Raw genomic sequence first — 19,896 nt, 5'->3', positions numbered from 1 at the left:
ATCTAATGTTCAATTCTCACTTTTTTATGATGAACAGTTAGAATATATGTACCTGGCTAATGAAGAAAATGATGGGCTGAAAATTTAGGGTTTAGCTGACCAAATTGTATTTTTTATTAGCTTTAACCAAAAGAAAGTGATGGTACAATAAGAGATGAAATGTCATGCTGGCTAAGTGTCAACTGGTTTTTGTCAGGAAACTAGGGTGAACACCAAAAATTTTGCCACTTGAATAAACTCTAATTCAACATCAGCAGAATTCAAGATGATCAAAATAAGAAGAATCAATGGCAGAAGAATTAGAGAAATATACATATTAACATAATGGATGTTATCGAAACTCAAGATGACAAAAATTGGTGAGATTCTTCTAAATAACATGTGTTCTATTCAAGCAATATGAGGGTTGTTTGAATTTACCAAACTTCTGAAAACTTTGGTAAATTTCCAATAGATGGCGACACGGTTCGTTCATTCCGGTGTTGACATGTTTCATCTTTTTCATGACCCCTGGCAAAATTTTAGCCAAGTGTGACCGTGTTCGCATTTTTCATAAAAATGGAAAAAAATGAGTTTCGTGTAGTGATAAAACACTTATTTGAAGAAGTGGATGTCTGTGCAGATCAAAGCCAAGTTAGATGCAGTTCATGGGGGTTCTGCACCAGCATTAAAGACTATTTTTGGATAAACGAGTTTAAACGCGATCGTAAGTCCATTGAAGATGAAGTCCGCTCCAGACGCCCAACTGAGGTCACTACGAAGAAAATGAACTGACAAAACCTGTGGAATCATTATGGAAGACTGCCGAGTGAAAGTATGTGAGATTGTAGGCATCTCAACTGAATGGGTGTATAATATACTGAACGTAAAATTGCACATGAAAAAGCCGTGTGTGTGATGGGTGCTGTGATTGTTGACTGTCGATCAAAAACAGATGCATAAAGACATTTTAATGCAGTGTTCGCCAATGTTTAATCGCAATTCGCAGGATTTTTTTGTGTCGATTCGTGACTGTAGATGAAACTTGGATCCACCACTACACACCTGAGTTCAAATAGTGGACAATGCCCAGTGAAAGAGCACCAAAAAAAGCGAAGAAGGTAATGGCCACCATTTTTTGGGATTCCCAAGGAATTATCATGATGGACTATTTGGAAAAGGGTAAGACAATAACAGGAGTCTATTATATGTCATTGTTGGACCATTAAAAAGAAGAACTGAAGAAAAACCGGCTCTTTCATCAAGACAATGCACTGTCCCACACATTGGCTGCCACAATGGCAAAATTTCATGAATTGAGGTAGAGTTGGTTCCACATCCACCGTATTCTCCGAACTTGGCCCTGTGTGACTTCTTGTTCCCAAACTTAAAAATTTGGCTTGGTGTGAAAAAATTTTCTTCGAACAAATTATCACCTTGATTCTGACACTTTCAAGTGCTCACCAACATGGTTTATACATGCAAATGAGTTATTCATAATATTCCTGATAAACCATAAGTCCTTAACTGACTTATGGTTTATCAGGACAGCAGATTCTTTTATCTTCTTTTCTTGCTGCTTAGTCTCATGGCCATTATTTTATCATATGCTAATACTATCTGCTTCCAGGAATAGTTTTTATATAGGTAGAAATAACTACTGTTTTAGAGGAAGATGAAAGAATGTTACATTACAGGTATGGAGCAGAATATACAATGAGGGATGCAAGAGTACCTGTAGGTCTGGGAGAGAGCAGGGGAAATTGGTATGACCATCCACTAATAGCAACATATCAGAAATAAAGGAAAGACGTTTGTGGCATTGGTCTGTTTTGGTTGAAATCATGGCCAAGGCAACTCAAGTCACAAGACATGTAATCAATTCAGTTTTATTCTTGTTGAATGCTTCATTTGAGAACTTTTATGAAGTTTTTTGAAATACTGGTCAATGCACAATGTTGTTGTTATTATTATTACACCAGACCTCCACGGAGTCAAAGACTCATTGGAGGAGGCAAACACTGTTGCACACAAAGTCCATCAAACTGTGCTTTAAACTCATTCAATGTATTCACCACAATGTAGGCAACACATTCCTATGACCAACTATTCTCTATACAAAGAACCTACTTATGCCTCTACTCACACCCTCCTTATACAACTTGCAGGTGTCCCCTTCTTCTAACCCCCTTCTCCCATTCTATGAAAAATTTCTTCTAGATTAACCTGGTAACAACTCTTTACCAACTTAAATGTCTGAATCATATCCCTTCTCTTCCTCCTATTCACAAGATTTGGAAAACTGCATTCCTTCAATCTGTCTTCCCACATCCCAAAGATCAGTTATGACCTTAGTCTTCTCTGGATCCTTTTCAACATATCCTCATCACCATGAAAACCAGGGGAGTAAATCTGTGCACAATAATGCACATAACATCCATATGAGGCCTTATACAAGGGGACCAGAACCTCTTTATTTCTACAAGTTAAGGTCCTTCACATCATGCCATAATCTGATGTTTTCATAACTTGTGCAATGTGACCTCTGAACTTCAGATCCTTGTCCACCACAATTCCAAGGTCTCTTATCTCCTCAACTTCCTCCAAAATCCCCCCCCTCCCATGGGTATATTTTGCATCCTGTTGTTGCCTACCATATTTCAGAACCTTACACTTGGTGACACTGAATTGACAGTTCCATACTGTTGTCTACTCATTATAATCTATTCAAGTCCTCCTGTAAGGCCACAACATCACCCTCCTCAGTTTTGCATCATCTGCAAACAGTTGTATATCACCAGTTAAACATATCCCAATATCATTAACACACAAATTAAATAACTGTCCCAAAACTGATCCCTGCAGCACACTACTAGTGCCCCCCCACACAACTTGCTGATACCCATTCACCTATCCAACTCACTAGTTTATCATCCAATACCCATCTGCTTTAGTTTAGTGACCAGCTTGTGGTGTGGCAGTCTATCTAATCAATGTCCAAGAATTTTTGACACAGTGAGAACTGGCTGATGAGGGAAATAGTAGCAAGACAGAGTAACACCATTCAACATCCAGCCAGTCTCAATCTTGTATCCTTTGTGATTATGACAATGCCAAATCAGATGAGTTTTGTGTATTCCACTGTCTTTCCATGACCCAATTACTGAGTGAAATGAAGGGCTTCATTTTCCATTCCACTCAAAATCCCAATCTCAGACTACTACCAAACCTTAGTTCTTCAATAAGTATGCTAAAACAAATCAAGGGAAAACAAAATTCTACATATTACATGTAGGAAAAAAACTCCTTTCACTAAGCTTTTATTCCAACTGCAAACAGCTTAAACAAAAAATCAATTGATTTTAATTGTTAAATGCAAAAAAAACTTATTTCTGTTCAAATGGCACTTGAGCCTTCTGGTCCTTTGGTGCAACTCCAACTCTTCCATGCTACTCCATTCTCTCTCTCAATGAAATTGTAACAAATGTAATCAAAGATAAGACTAACTTCTTGGCAATAATCTTCCCCCATACTTGCAGAGCAGAGATGCAAATTACCTCCCACAGTACCAAGAATAGTTCGCTCCATGACACTTCTGACTTTTTATCACACAGAAATTACAAGAATCTTGAATAGCTTGGATTCAACAGGTGCATCAGGAATAGAGAAAACAAGTTTGTAACATTGATTGATTCAGGTCTCTCCAAAGATTGTTGGTATCAGTGAAATTTGGGTTAAATGAGGATGTTCTGACAGGGATAAAAATTGAAGGGTATAACATATCTCAGCTATAAAAGACAAATTGTCCCCTCTCAGGGTAAAGGATCAGAGCAGAAATGACACTAATGGCTTTGAGAGTATATGATATCAGAAAGAAGTTTATAGGAAGGACAGGATATTTAAGTGGGATGTTGCTATACACCAGGAAATATACGTAGTGATGAGCAGAAATTTTTATGTATGTTTAAATTTCCATAGTTATTGCTGTTATTCATGTTGAAGTTTCTGGAACATAAAACCACATGGACACTGGAATGTAAACAAATAATTTATTAGTTTAAATTAATTATTTACAATATTTAATTTTAGGGTTTTTGAATATTAGGTTAACACATTGGATTGGTGACTGGCTTTCTGACAGATATCACCTGATGTTTCACTAGCATTATCAGAAGCAATTTAACACTACATGTGGGTAGACAGGGTCATGTGCTACCAATCAGTATTAAAAACAGGAATCGCCATGAAGAGTGGCATGGCAGTGTTGCCCTCCACACACAACCAACCTTGCTATTCAGGTCATTTTAGTTTGTCTTTACTGATTGTGTAGTGTTAAACTGCCTCTGATAATGCTAGCTTAAGCTAGCAAAATGTCGGCTGTAAATAATTAAGCTAAAAAATTATCAGTTTATTCCAGTGTCCACGTGGGTTTATGCTCCATAAACTTTGATATGAATAAGAATTTTAGATATATTAGTTTGGAAAATGCAAAGCAAGTGACTATTGTGAGGGACTACTTCAACTATAGCAGTATAAACTAAACAGAAAGCAGCATACATAACTAAGGGACCTGAATTCTTAGATGTCTTGAAAGGTAATTTTTGATATTAATATTTTCATGAGCAATGTTCTGCTGAACTGACCACCATCATTCCTCCACTTTCTTTAATTCCTGTAAGAACACAAGCAGCTAGTGGTGAACATCTATTGACTTCCTAGTTTCAGAACCTATTAAACTAATTTATCTTCTTTCTTCTTCCTTCAGATATTCATGTGGTGGAGGGAACATGCAGATTATGAGCTTTGGACTTGGTTGCAGCATCAGAGGATATGATTGTGAATGAAATGTCATACTTGGCATTTGAGTCACAATAAGATCCTCTGAAAGTGACCATGTAGTCCTGACTTGGAGGATGAATGAGCATGTAGAAGTATCAATGTGGAAAGAATTTTCGCAGAATTAAAAGGCAAGAAAATATAAGTATTAGAAACCAGAGTGGTAGTGAATGGGAGATCAGAAAAAAAAAAAACTGTTGTCAGCAATAGCAGATTGTTTACCTCAAATGAAGATGATAAGGGATTTGGATCAAATAGATGACTAGAGAAATTAAACAGGAATTGTAGATGAAAAATTGATTATGGAAGGCACAGAGAGAGAGGTGAACAGTTGCATGAGGAGTATAAAGCTCAGGCTAAGAAGGCAAAGTATAATAAAGAGAGAAAAATTAAAATACTAGATAGCACTACAATCCCAGGAGGAGGAGGAGGAATGATTGTGGATGGAGAATGGGACTTGGGTGACTAAGGCAGATGACATAATTGAACATAAAGAAATAAAGTCTGCTTTATCAGGATGGAAAACACCAATCCTGCTTTATCAGGATTGGTGTTTTCCATCCTGATAAAGCAGACTTTATTTCTAGAGGGATGAGGAAGGGTGAAGTATTAGGTGTGAATGAAGAGGATGTATCCTGAATAGTGAGAACATTAGATGTGTGTGTGTATGACAGAGGGAGAGAGAGAGTGGACTAGATGAAATTTCATGTGTTTCAAGGGAACATGCTGTGGAAACAACTGTGCCATTAATCTTGCTGTTAAATGAAAGTCTTGCAAGAGTGAGAGTTCCTATGGAATGTAAGGAGGGTAAGAGAGTGCCACTACAAGATTGGTGGTAAAATGGAGGTATGAAACTATAGGGCAGTTGGTTAAAGTTTTAGATAAAATAGTAACGATTCATATACAGAATTGGGTATATGAGGGTAATAGTATTTATGCAGACAGCAAGGATTTATTAAGGCATGTTCTTGTTTTAGTAATCTGGTTGCTTTTTAACAATAGAGTAACAAGAGCAGTGGATGAGTGTAAAGGCAGTCACTGATTTTTTTTTTCTTTTTTCCCCCAAAGGCATTTGACAGGGTGCCATATAATAAGTTGGCTTTTAAGTTGCAACATATGGGTTTTGGGATATTAGGTTAACACATTGGATTGGTGACTGGCGCTTTCTGACAGATATCACCCAGAGTTGTATATGGGGGGGGGGGGACAGTATTATGCAGGAAGGTTACAATAGGATTTTCACAGGATTGTCAGTACTGGGACCATTACTATTCAGTCTGTGTGTCAATGATATGATACTGTCACTAGACTACAAAGAGTACGAGGGTGGTCTGAAAAGTTCTCGACCTAACAATGAAAAGAAGAATTTATAATTTCAAAATTATTTTTATTTTTCAACATAATCTCCCTTAAGACTAATACATTTATTCTGACGGTGCTCCAATGCCATTATCCCATCCCTGTAGTGGTTCTCAGTAAGATCTGAAAAATATCCAGCTACAACTGCAATCACATCTTGATTCGAAGAAAAACGTTGACCAGTGAGGAAGAGTTTCAGTTTTGGGAAGAGATAGAAGTCAGAGGGAGCCAAATCTGGGGAATAGGGTGCATGTTTCAACAATTCATAGTGCAGATCCCTTAATTTTCCCATTGCCAAACACCTTTGTGGGTAGGTGCACTGTCCTGATGAAAGATGATTTTTTTTTCTTCTGCAAACTGAATATTTTCTCACAAATATTTTTGTCTAGTCTGGTTAAAAGAATAATATTCCCCGGTTATTGTTTCACCTTTTTCAAGATAATTAATAAACAAAATGCCTTTGGCAAAATGCCAAAACATTGATGCTATGACTTTTCTTCTTTGGTGCTGAACAACTGGCTTCTGTCCACTGTTTTGACTGCTGTTTGGATTCTGGTGTGTAATGGTGAATCCAAGTCTCATCCATAGTAATAAATTGATGCACAAAATCAGTTTTATTCTTGTTAAAATGCTCCAAGCACTGTTCAGAGATTTTCATGCGAGTGTGTTTTTGATCTGCTGTAAGCAAATGCAGCACCCATCTTGCGCAAAGCTTTTTCATTTGCAATTCTTCGTGCAAAATATACCCTACACGTTCTTTTGAAATGCCTATAGCCTCAGCAATTTCACGCACTTTGACTCGCCGCTCATTCAATACCATATTGTGCACTTAATCAATGATTTCCTGGTGTTGTTGCACTTATTGGACATCTTTCACGTGGATCATCTGGTACAGCCATGTTTAAACTCGGCAGCCCATTTCTTAATCGTTGAAAATGAAGGAGAAGAGTGCCCATAGACTTTTATGAACTTCGAATGAATTTCTTTTGGCATTAAACCTTCTTTTACAAAGAATTTGATAACTGCATGATACTCAATTTTATCCATTTCAAGAGATACAGAGAACACTTTTGCTTCAGACAGTTGTATAAAACAAACTACTTGATAGAATAACTCAGAATTTCACATGGATGCTTATGACAGATGTACCAACTTAGAAAAAAAAAATTTGCTGATAGTGTTGCTATCTATGGTCGAGGCCTTGCAGATGAATGGCGGATATCAGTTTAATGCAACTAAATGTAATTCACTTAGCATTTTACTGAAAAAAGTGAAGGGATCTTAAAGTGATTGTAGATAGAAATCTGAAGTTCAGAGAATATATGCAAGGTTGTGAAGAAACTCAGACAACTTCTGCAATACTGAGGAGGATGATGATCATGAGAGATAAACAGGTGGTGGTGGTTCCATTGTATAAAGCTTTGGTCAGACTACATTTGGATTTCTGTGCTCAGATATCGTCGTCGTGATTTTAAGGAAATGAAATAACTTACAGCGAGTGCAGAGACAGGTAATGAAATGATATCAGGAATGTACAAAGTTCATTATGAAGACAGACTGAAGGCATGCAAACTACAGAGGTTGATAAATAGAAGATGAAGGGGGGGGGATATGACTGAGGTATTTAAAATTTTGAAAGGTTCTTATCAGACTCATGCTAGGGAGAATTTTCATATGATAGAATGAAGAAAGGAACTAGGACAAGAATCATCCCTGGAAATTGCAAAAGGAAGCAATGATTTTAAGGAAATTGGGTAAGAAGTAAGTTATTTGTATGGAAAGTGGCAGGAGCATGGAATACATTTCCTGAGAAAGCAGTAAAAATACAAACAGTGGACTAGTTAAAGGAATGTTATAATAGACTGTATTGTCTAGCGCTGACCTCTCATAATGAGTCATGACTATGAATGTCAAGAAAATGTGTTCCAGTAATGATGGTATTCCCTCTGATGTTGTGCTCAAAACTTGTTGCTTCAGAATTAGCATACATCCTACATCATCTTTAATATTTATCATATAGCACAGATGCAAACTTATATTCAGCTCATTCCAAAAAGAATCGATAAAAGTAAGCTATTAAATTGTCGTATTACTCTTTCATTTCAGTCAAAAATCATGGAGAAGATTGCTAATAATTATTACCAGAAAGCTCACCAGCTGGTCAGTAATATGGATTCTGACAAGGCACTCAATCCACATCATATCTCCTAGCCCCTCATCATCCACATTTAGATACCAGCCATGTAAAGGTTAAGGGGAGGAGGGAAAAAAAAAATAATGGCTGCTTTCAACATTTCCAGAGCAACTGACTGGATATGGCATAGAAGTATGCTTACCAAACTACAATCTTACAGTTTGCTTCTACCTTTTACAAATGGGTCACCAGTTCTTTCTCTCTGGTCTGTGTGTGTTACAGCAGACAGCCTCCTCTGTCAGATATTCCCTGCAAGAGCTCTGTACTTTCACCTCTTTTCCTTCTATATGTAAATCTTGTCTCATAAATCAGCATAGCTAGATATATTTGTTGACACTGGTTATGGAAACTCTTCCATAACTGATGGAAGATCTTCATAAACTCTGATCTCTTTGCTATTTTGAGGACAACATTGTGAACTTCAATATTACCAAAATACAGTCTAATTTCTCATAACAAAGATCTCACTTCACTTTCCATAATTTTTGAAAATATCCAGATCTCTAGCAAAGACATGATTTTTCTTCTTTTCTTTGATATGAGATATGGGTATTTTCATGGGCAATGTTCTGCTGAACTGATCATCATTATTTAGGAATCTAAATGTCCATGTGAATGAAGGAAAAAAAAGAGTAATATGAATGAGGCAGTTGTAGATGACAATGTTGGCAAGCTTGGAAATGAGATAAATAATGCACTGTCTTGAGTAAATGGACAAACATCTGGCACATGATGGAGAAGCAAAAGAAGAGTGAAGTGTGAGAAAGAAAAGATCGAAGGGTATGAAAGAGCATAAGAGTAAGAGAAAGGAATAATATGTCATATTAATTCTATGACTAGAGGTGCACTTAATCAGTAAGAGGAAGGGAGGGAGGGAGGGACAGAGAGAGAATGTGCAAGAGACTTGATAGTTTTTGGAAGATATGAATGATTGGAGAAGAATAATTATTATTGCATGGCACCTCCATAGAGTCCTAACTCATCGTGGGAGAGACCCAAACCATCAGCACAATACCTATTGTACCTCTTCTTGAAACCATTAACAGAAAAAGCACTTACAACTGACTAAAGCAACTGACTGAATTCATTCACCATTCTCTAAGTGAAAAATCTAGTACTCACTCCCTTGCTGACCACATTCTTACCAAACTTGGAGGGATGACCTCTTGTTCTGCTCCTTCTAGCCAAGTGCTGAAATATTTCCTTTCTATTAATCCTATAAAATCCTTTAAATGTTTATATCATATCCCCATCCCCCTTTTTTTTGCAACACACAAACCCTCAATCCAAGTGATGGAGAGGATCCACTCACCTATGAATCCTCTCCACCACTTCATCCCCAAGAAACCAGGTGATCAGACCTGAGAACAGTGATCCAGATGTGATCATATTAAGACTTGATAAAGAGGAAAGATAACTCCCTTATCTCTGCTTGTTAATGTGTTCTTCAATAACCAAGATCCTGTGAGCTACTCAGCTACTTTAGCAATATGCACACTAAACTTCAACTCTCCATCTACTACTACCATCACCAAATCCTTAGTTTTATTAATTTCCACCAATCCCTTTGTCCTTAATACACAGCTTGAAATATTTGTATCCCAAAATGGATAACTTTACAACACTAGTAACTTGCATTCTCCTGGATTCTGGTTCTCCATATACTGCTTTTTGGTGTCTGTCCATCAGCCACACTTTTATTCATATCACCAGTTTCATATGCATCCCCATTTGTTGCAGATTCCATAATAGAATTCCATGTGGTATCCTGTCAATTGCATTTGCAAAAATCCAGTAGTATCATTGTGTAACCATTCCCTTTATCCAACTCAGCTGTCACTATTATAAAAAGTTAGATTACTAAGGCATAAACAATCCTTCACAAATCCATGCTGTCTCTCATTGAGTATAATATTCTTATCTACCCATTCCTGAATTTTCTTTTTGACCAACTTTTCATGTACTTTTACCATTCTTCCACTATCTTGGGACTTTGTCGGCGCTCAGACTTAAATTAAACAGCCTAGTCAAAGGCTTCTTATTTCCATAGTACCGATTCTGAACTCTGGTGATGTTAAGCTGGGATGTGTTTCAGGATTTGTTCCAATAGCTGACTTTTTTGCTGTTCGCCCTGGTAAAAAAAGCAGGGCCTTGTTTAACTCCAACCAGCATGAATTTCTGTCATGTTGCACCATCATTTTACATTGTGGTTTACGCCAATAAGAATACAACTTGGTCAGCTAAATCCCAAATTGCTAGCCCATCCTCGTTCGTTCAGTAACCAGGTAGAACCTGACAGCATGCATCACGTGAGGATTGGACATTAGGTCAGAAGCTCTTCTTTGCATTCCTTTAAAGGCTATGTGGAAGTCTCTTCTCAGTTATACAGCTTTGACCCTTAAGCACCCCTCTTTTCTTCTATTTTTTTTTGGCTTTAATTCTTTTGCTATTATTAGCAAAACTCCTTCTCCCACCATTCTGTTCCCTTGGTCCTCTCAGAAAATACTATATCCTTTGCATTTAATCCCTATATCATCCTCACTCAACTAAGTTACACTAACCAATGCCAAAAACTCCTAACCTTTATTCTGAATACTTCTGGCATTAGTATACATAAATCAATAATAATCAACACAAGATGTAAGGGGGTATCTCAAAGTTAGAACCTGGCAAGTTGCATTCAGCATTATGTGATCATTCTTCCACTTCAAAATTGTTTTGATTCAGCCACCTGCTTCCCCTCTCATAAACATTCGGTGTCCTTGACTCTACATTTCCAAACTCCCAATAAGCTCCAAACTCTCAAGATATAACACTTAACCACCAGCCTCATGTAAGTGTAAGCCCATCCATCAAATTCACTCCATGTACCCACAATTCTACACCTTCCTCCTGCACACTGACTTATTAGCAATCATGGTGTTTGTAAAGCAAACGTAGAAAATTTATTTTCACAGGATACAGTACAAGCATTTTCATAAACTGGTTTTAAACCAGCCATGGTAGGGTATTACATCGATATTATTTTTCATGTCTTGAAAACACAATCTGGATCATCTGAAAAACTCTGAATTGTCTACATCAAAAAATAATATCCATTTGCAATAAAGAGGAATAACAAAGTTACCTTTCTGGACATACCAATTGCTAAAGAAGTGAGCAGTGGCATGTCACTTGATGTTTATAAGTTCCCTTCCAATACTAGTCAATGTCTTAATGTTAACTTGTTCCACCATGCCTGATAGAAATTCACATTATCACGCTAAAATATAGAGCCATCCATATCTTAAAAGATGATGAATAAAAAAAAAAAAAAAAAAAAGAGGTGTAGCCTTATAACTTCATCCTTAATGGTTTCTCAAAGAGTTGTTTACAGATTGTTGTATACTGTGAAACCACCATGTACTATCACAGACTACAGATATAAGTATTTCATTTTTTTTCTCCACCATAATTTATTGGAACTCTGTGATGCACAACTTCTAGAGTACAAGATGTATCAGTCTTCTTTAAACTACTCAGTACTTAAAAGGTTTTCAAGATTAAAAAACAATATTCCTTTCCAAAAATATTCTGTTACTTATAAAATTTATGTTCCTGTGAAAAAGCTTATGTAGGGAAGACTGTGATAAACTCAAAATTTTCAGAAGGCGAACGATAGCACTGTTGCCCACAAATGAAGATATGTCAGGCTTTACTATTCATATCTTTAACAATCCTGCAAAATGGAATGGTCACCAGTTTCTATGCCTTATCTCAAAAATAATTCTGTCATTTTCTCAAGTAGTTTACTGAAGTTGTTTGTTCACTTGGCAAATCTTAATAGGAACAACTTTCATTCTTCAAAATCCTTTATTTCTTAAATCCAAAACATCATCTCAGAAAAAAAATTCACATGTTCTCAAAAGTTATATATTTTGGTAAATAATGATTAGTATGGGCATTCCAATGAGCCTTAAGTTCCATGGAGATACCTGGTTTTTAGCAACTAGAAGAACAACAGTATGTTGCACCCTTTGATTGGAACAGTCCCAAGTTCAATTCTTATTGTGACAAGAAGAATCTTTATATGGGCTTTTTCAATTGAAGTTGAGTTAGCCAATCTCACATAAAGGTGGCAGAGTTTTTTCGCCTGGAAACTCAGGTTTTTCATCCTGCATATAGGCAAATCAGCCATCAGAACACACAATTTACAGACAAAAACTAGTGTTGTTGGTGGTAATGGGTAGTAGATGGTATCGATTATAGTGGGAAAATTAAGTAGTAGGGAAGATGGTGAGACGTGGATGTAGTAGAGTGCCCTCCCACAATGAGTCCTCGGAGGTGCCACGTAATAATAATATAACATCCAAGCATCTTTAAAGCCAAAAATTAGTTACCCTTATCTGTTTCTCAAAAGATCATCTCCACCTAATTCACCTTCCTGTCTACAGAGTGAGCTAGGTTGGAAAGGATCTTTTGAATATTTCAAAATATTTTAATTTGCAAGATCATTCCATGAAACGCAGAAAATACATCCATTATCTACACTAGAGCTGCCTCTGGAGTTGCAGACTATGTCGATAACCACTGATATGTCAGTGACATAGACCTCGAATTCAGGGGAATAAACACTATTATGCAGAATGTAAATATAAATCTGAGACTGTTTTTTAGAATTTGGCATAGATCTGCAATGTTCTCCTAACCTGAATAAATACAGCTGCTTCACTCTACCAGAAATCTGGGAAACTGTCACATCATGAGAATGTTGGCAGAACAATCAAGACACCCCCCCCACACACACACCCCCTGCCATTAGAGGTTTAGCTTGCTGCTATTGAATCAGCATGCATATCTTATATCCTGTGCATATAAAAACCCTTGGTGTATACCAGGTGAAATATTGCTAACAATAACTTAATAAAAAGTTAATTATTATCCCTAAATGGTTTGTTTCTTTCATTAAACAAAAAACAACTTAGGAACCAGCTGCTGGGGGGAGGGGAAGTAAAATAGGTTTAAAGTACCTCTAGTCAATGGATAGAAACTTACTGATTATTTCTGCTAATCTGGCATCAGTGATATTGAATATTCAGGCACTTTGTGATAAATTATTTACTCATTTTAAGTTTTTACCAAATACTATAAAGTGTATTGTATAGCTGAAAATAATGGCTTACATTAAAGTAGACATTCCCCATGAATGTTTCTGTACAAAAAGGGAGATATCTTTGTTCTCTGGCAACTGCTCAAAGTCAATCTTGTCAACTTCAAGCAACTTGCTATCATCAGTAGAATCTTCTAAATCTTGTAATTCTTCATTTTCATTCCTGCTAAGAGATTTAAAACAGATGTTCATAGCAATTAAAATAAAACTGGCATACATCACTTATTTACTTTACAAGAAAAATTTTAGCGTAACTTGGTGAAACATGCAAATATCACCTTAAATGAGCAAGACCATCCTAATTCAAAAGTCACATACTGCTGAAAAAATTAACAAAACACTTAGAAAATATGATGTAATGTGCAGCTTGCAATGAAATAGTTCAAAATTTAGTATGGTAGTGTACAACAAAATGAGGAGATGGCAAGAAATATCAGAATTACCAAACATCACATTACAGATATCAAATATGGTCACATAACATCAGTACAGCATATGATCCCCTCTAATGATAAACAAACCTGATATTGGTTGATAATTTTTATCCCTTTATCCAAGTATAAGCAAACAAAAATTTTGCACATGAAGTAACTTCATGCCTGGGATACTTGTATATAGAGGCTAATGACTTCACATCAATTGTCTCATTTTTGTTTTGCTTACACTTCGATAAAGGATTAAACTAAGAATATAACTTCTTGGCATCTTTAATTTATTGATTGACCATGCTCAGCTCAATATAAGAGCTATAAGATACTGCAGCAACAAATCTTTTTCTTCTGCCAGAGCAGACCAACTAACTGAGGTGATGGCCATGATGCCCAAGGACATCCTACAAATAGATATAAGTCTGGTGATCATGGTAGTCATTAAATATCTTCAGTTTCAAGATATTCTTCTCTATTTGAACTCTATGGGCAGTGGCACTATCAGGCATGGGGGGGGGGAATCTGGACCAACTGCTACCATACATAGGGTTCAAAGATCTGTTTCTGAAGCTTCTGTGCAGTTACGGTATTCAAACACATGAAGAGGGGTGCAACTGAATATTATTCTGCCACACATGTGAACACATTCTCCACATATGCATTTCTTTCTCTGATATTGGAGGGATGAATTACATCATATTATTCCAAGACACTCTCCCCCCCCTCCGTATACACACACACACAATGAGTCAAAGACTCGTTGTGGGAGGTCCCTTTGGCATACACACACACACACACACACACACACACAGCTCATCATACCATGTCTTAAATACATTCAGATTCTTTGCAGATACCACACTCTATTTTATGAAAAACCTCTTCAATATTAATCTTATAACAACCCCTTACCAACTAATATGTCTCTATCATATCACCCCTCTTACTCCTATCCACTCTGCTTCAACCTTTTTTCATACTCAACATTCCAAAGACCAGAAATCACCTTAGTCAATCACCTATGGATCATTCCCAATATCCCTTCATTCTTTTAAAATCCATGTAACCAAATCTATGCACAGTAGTCCATATGTGGCCTAATCAAGGCCTTATACAATGGAACCAGAATCTCCTTACTTCTATAAGTAAGTGCCCTCTACATCATTGCCAGAATTTATTGTGTTGTCCTTACAATTATGGCAATGTGTCCTCTAAATTTTAGATTCCTATCCACCATCACCCCAAGATCTCCGATTTCCTCCACCTCCAACAATATATTCCTACCAAGAGTAAATTCTACATCCCATCTTTGTTTTCCAAATTTTAAAACCTTACATTTTACAAGACTGAGCTGGATCCTCCACTCCCATGTCCATTCACTCAGTCTATTCAAGGCCTCTTGTAAAGTCACATCTGCTCTACTCATAGTTCTTCCCAACTTTGCATCAACTACAAACAACTGAATAACCCCATTCAAATCCTCCCCAATATCATTAACATACAGGTTAAATAGCAATGGTCCTGAAACAGACACATCTCCTCCAGGATATGTGTCATATCCCCCCCCCCACCATACACAACTTGCCGATACCTATCAGATAGCCAATATCCAATCCACTTCACTAATCTAATATCCAACCCCATCCCCTCTAGTTTAACTTATGTGGTAATCTAAGGGTCAAAGCTGTATAACTGAGAGGAGACCTCCACATAGCCTTTAAAGGAGTGCAGAGAACCGACCAGGGCTTCTGACCTAATGTCCAATCCTCACCTTCTCGTGGTGCACCCTGTTGGGTACTACCTGGATACTGAACGAACGAGGATGGGTTGGCAATTTGGGATTTAGCCGGCCAAATTGTATTCTTATTGGCTTAAACCAATATAGAAAATGATGGTACAACATGACAAAATTTCATGCTGGCTTGTTTAACTGGGGCGTCGCCCAGTTAAACAAGGCCCCTGTTGTTTTTGACAGGGAACCAGGGCGAACAGCGAAAAGTCAGCTACTGAAACAAATCTGAAAGCACACCCCAACTCGACATCACCAGAGTTAAAGATCTGTACTATTAACATAAGAAGCCTGAATGGCAAAGAAATGGAGCTAGTTGAGGAATTAGATAAGTGTACCAGATCGACATAATAGGGGTGACTGAAACAAAAAAGACAAAAACTGGTGAGATCTTTCTGAACAATAAATACAAAATGTTACATTCAGGAAATGACAATCAAGGAAAAGAAGGAGTAGTCATAGTATTCAACACAAAATATGAGGCTAATCTTCTTGAATGGCAGGCGGTCTCAAGTAGAGTGATGTGGGCAAATATGAGAATAGGGAACTGGACAATGAGACTTATTTGTGCCTACGATCCCACAGAAGGTTCTACTAAGGTAGAAGTGGAGGAATTTTTAGATGCTTTAGAAAAAGCAATTGACACAATGAAAAAGGAAAAGTTGGTCCTTGTTGGGGATCTAAATAGCAGAGTAGGAAATAATTGTCAGACATACAAAAATATTTTGGGAAAATTTGGAGAAAAGAGCAAAGCCAATAATAATGGCAAATACCCGTTGGATTTCTGCTCAGGTCATGGACTGGTTATTACTAAGACCATGTGCCAACAAAAACATGCACAAATTCACATGGAGGCAAGGAATAAGAAAAGTCTCATTGACCATGTTATTGTTGATAGTGATGTTTTCTCCATGGTGCAGGACACCAGAGTGTACAGAGGATTTGAAATGGGAAGCAATCACTATTTAGTCTTGAGCAGGATAAAATTGAATTTCATATTGAAAAGAATAACATGTAAGAAAGTTTTAAAGCGAATAAAAGTTGAGCAGCTCTCAGATGTGAACTGTAGACTAAAATACACAAAGATTATTGAAGAAAAAATGAAAGAGTTTGAGAACAGGAACCAAACCTTGGAGATTCAGTGGCAAGCCTTGAAGAAAACCCTGATTGATTATGCCAGAGAGGCATGTGGTGAGGTTGTCTGCAAGGATAAAAAAATCAGAACTACATGGGTGGACACAGGAAGTTAAAGAGGCAGTGAAAGAAAAGAAGCATATCAAAAGTTCTTGGCAAATAAGTCAGCTTGTACTCTTAGAGAATACAGAGACAAATGCAAGAAAGCTAAACACTGTGTAAAACTAGCTAAACAAAAGTCATGGGAGGACTTTGGCAAGAACATAGAAAATAAATTTCAAGAAGGTGATAAGATATTCTGGAGGTTGTTGAAGAAGCTTAGAAATGGAGGAAAGAGTGCTTTAAAAGGAATTAGAGATGATAAAGGTTACATGAAAACAGGAGAAAAAGATATCCTTGAAGTATGGAGTAATTACTTCGAAAAATTGCTAAATGAAACAAGCAGTGATAGCACAGTGGAAAAAAAAAACACTCAACAGGCATACAGTCAGGAATACATATCCATACATAAAGGCTTGAAATGTGGAAAGGCAGCAGGAGTAGATGATATTCGACCAGAAATGCTGAAATATGGTGGTATAAAAGTCTTACAGTGGCTGCACTGCATAGTTCAGAAAGCCTGGACAGAGGGACGAATTCCCGATGATTGGAGTAGAGCTCTCATAGTACCCATATATAAAAAGAGAAATAAAACTGAATGTGAGAATTACAGAGGTATTTCCCTACTGAGTGTTCCTGGCAAGATGTATGCAAGTATACTTGAGAAACGGTTGAGAAGAATTGTGGAAGAAAAGCTTGGTGAAGAACAAGCTGGATTCAGGCCAAATAGAGGCTGTCAGGATCAGATCTTCACTTTATGACAAATAGTTGAGAAAGCATGGGTAGATAACAAAGATCTGTATCTAAGTTTTGTCAATCTGGAAAAGGCATATGACAAGGTGCCAAGAGAGAAGCTATTCAATACGCTACAGTTATATGGTGTCAATGGGGCATTATATCAAGCAATACTTAGTCTGTATTTAAGTTGTAAGTCGGCAGTTAGAATTGAAGGAAGTACAGGAAGATGGTTTAATGTTAAATCTGGTGTGAGACAAGGATGTACATTATCCCCTCAGTTATTCATTATCTATATGGATCACATTATGAAGGAAAGTGGTACTAAACATGATATCAGAATTGGAGATGTTAATCCCAGCTCTTTGCTTTATGCAGACGATGTTCTACTTCTAAATAAATCCGCTACAAGTTTGCAAGAGTCCCTGACTAAATTGAATAACTGTTGTAATAGATATGGTATGAAGGTGAGCATTAAAAAGACAAAGACAATGAAAATAGGTAGAATTGTTGAAAATGTCAACTGTGTTGTGAACTGGGAACCTGTGGAACAAGTAAAACATTTCAGCTACTTAGGCACGATTTTTACTGAAGATGGTAAATTAAATATAGAAATAGACAACAGAATCAACAAAGCTGGTATTGTAGGAAGTCAACTGAATCAATTCATATGGAATAAGAGAGAAATTAGTCGGAACACTAAATTAGCTGTATACAAGACAGTGTTCAAACCAGTTTTAACTTATGGATCTGAGAGCTGGGTCAGAAGCAAAACACTTGACCAAAGACTAGAGTCTGCAGATATGAGAGTCCTGAGAAAGATTAGAGGCATGAACAGATGGAATCAATGGCAATATCATATTAAAAATGAGGATATTAGGAAAGAACTTGACATTGTCGGCATCCAGGAATGCATTAGCAGAGTTAATCTCAGATGGTATGGTCACTTAAAAGAATGGGTGAGGAAAGATTAGCAAAACAAGTGTTCTCTGCCAGGTTGGCAGGAAAACGACCCAGAGGAAGACCAAGATATAGGTGGATTGATACGGTACAGTGTGCCTTAGACAATAGAAATATAAGATCTGATAATGATAATATTGGAGTCTTGACAAGTGACAGACTGATTTGGAGGAAAATTGTAGATAGGAAGTTAGTAATGATGTAAATTTTTTATGTAGTACTATCATATCCTGTACGCCCCTTGAGGGTACATGTCAAGAATTTGATGATGATGATGGTGGTAATCTATCAAAAGCCATTGCAAAAATCTAAGTATACCACTGTGTATCCATCTCCCTCTTCCAATACAACTGTAACCTTATTGCAATAAGCAGATTACTAAAACATGACCTCACTATAGCAAATCTGTGCTGTCTCAAACCTATATCACTTTTGCCAATCCAATTCTGGGTCCTGATTCACACTAGCCTCTCGAAGCCTTTTAACCACAACATCTGACACACAGATTGGCCTGTAATTGAATGCTCAAGTTCTGTCACCTGCTTATGAAGCTGTAGAATTTTCCCTTCTTCCACTTCTCTGAAACTTGTCACAATGTAAGACTGATATTAAACATTACTCACGTCTCCAGAATTCTTTGTAGGTTCAAATGGGGCTCAGAGAACAGAACGGTACTCTTTTTGTCAGGGCTCCAAGTCAGGTTGAAATTTCAACTTGATTCCAATCAAGTTGAAATTGATGTTCACGACATCAATTTCAACCAGCTCTGCAGGGAATACAGTGGACTCTGCATAGAGTCTACTTGAATTGATGGTTCTTAACAAAGTCTGGTTGGAAATGTTTCATCTGTGGCTGCAGCAACTTCAAAAGACAGTGGAACAGGATATCGTAGGGTTCCATCTTGCTGTTAGAGCCAGATAGCAGTCTGTTCTGGTTGATGTAGCCCTTGAGTGACCTTGGTCAGTTCTTCTTGTAATTGTTCCTGTCTCTTGAAACTGTGCTTTAATGTCAAAATGATACTTTGTGACATGTTAAGCCAACATGGCACCTCTCTGACTTCAAGTTATCCGATGGTCTGCTGTGTCTCAAAGAATCATCTAAACGGTGACTTGGCATCCTGAAGATGCTGGAAATGTGGCTAACCCATTGAGCAAGCCAAAAAAAAAAAAAAAAAAAGGAATAAAGCGAATATGGTTGCGATCTGCATTTTTATAGGCATATTTGCATTGTGTGC

At 37.2% G+C, this 19,896-nt stretch overlaps 1 protein-coding gene across 4 annotated transcripts in view; it reads right to left on the bottom strand.

The window, feature by feature from the left end:
- The window catches only part of LOC150104923 (uncharacterized), a 431,839-nt gene that overhangs the window by 2,097 nt on the left and 409,846 nt on the right, over window positions 1-19,896 (bottom strand). For 3 of the 4 annotated variants that reach the window (XM_090395426.1, XM_090395428.1, XM_090395429.1), the window contains one exon: window positions 13,531-13,683. In XM_090395426.1, the coding sequence (XP_090251552.1) occupies window positions 13,531-13,683 (153 nt within the window). The remainder of the gene's footprint in view (window positions 1-13,530; window positions 13,684-19,896) is intronic. The other variant, XM_090395427.1, reaches the window with a different exon arrangement.

Source organism: Typopeltis vanoorti, chromosome 7, assembly GCF_054136105.1.
Source record: "Typopeltis vanoorti isolate ZY-2024b chromosome 7, IOZ_Tvanoo_1.0, whole genome shotgun sequence".
NCBI lineage: Eukaryota > Metazoa > Arthropoda > Arachnida > Uropygi > Thelyphonidae > Typopeltis > Typopeltis vanoorti.
Note: the sequence above shows the minus strand (reverse complement) of the source record. Positions and strands in the feature narration are given on the sequence as shown.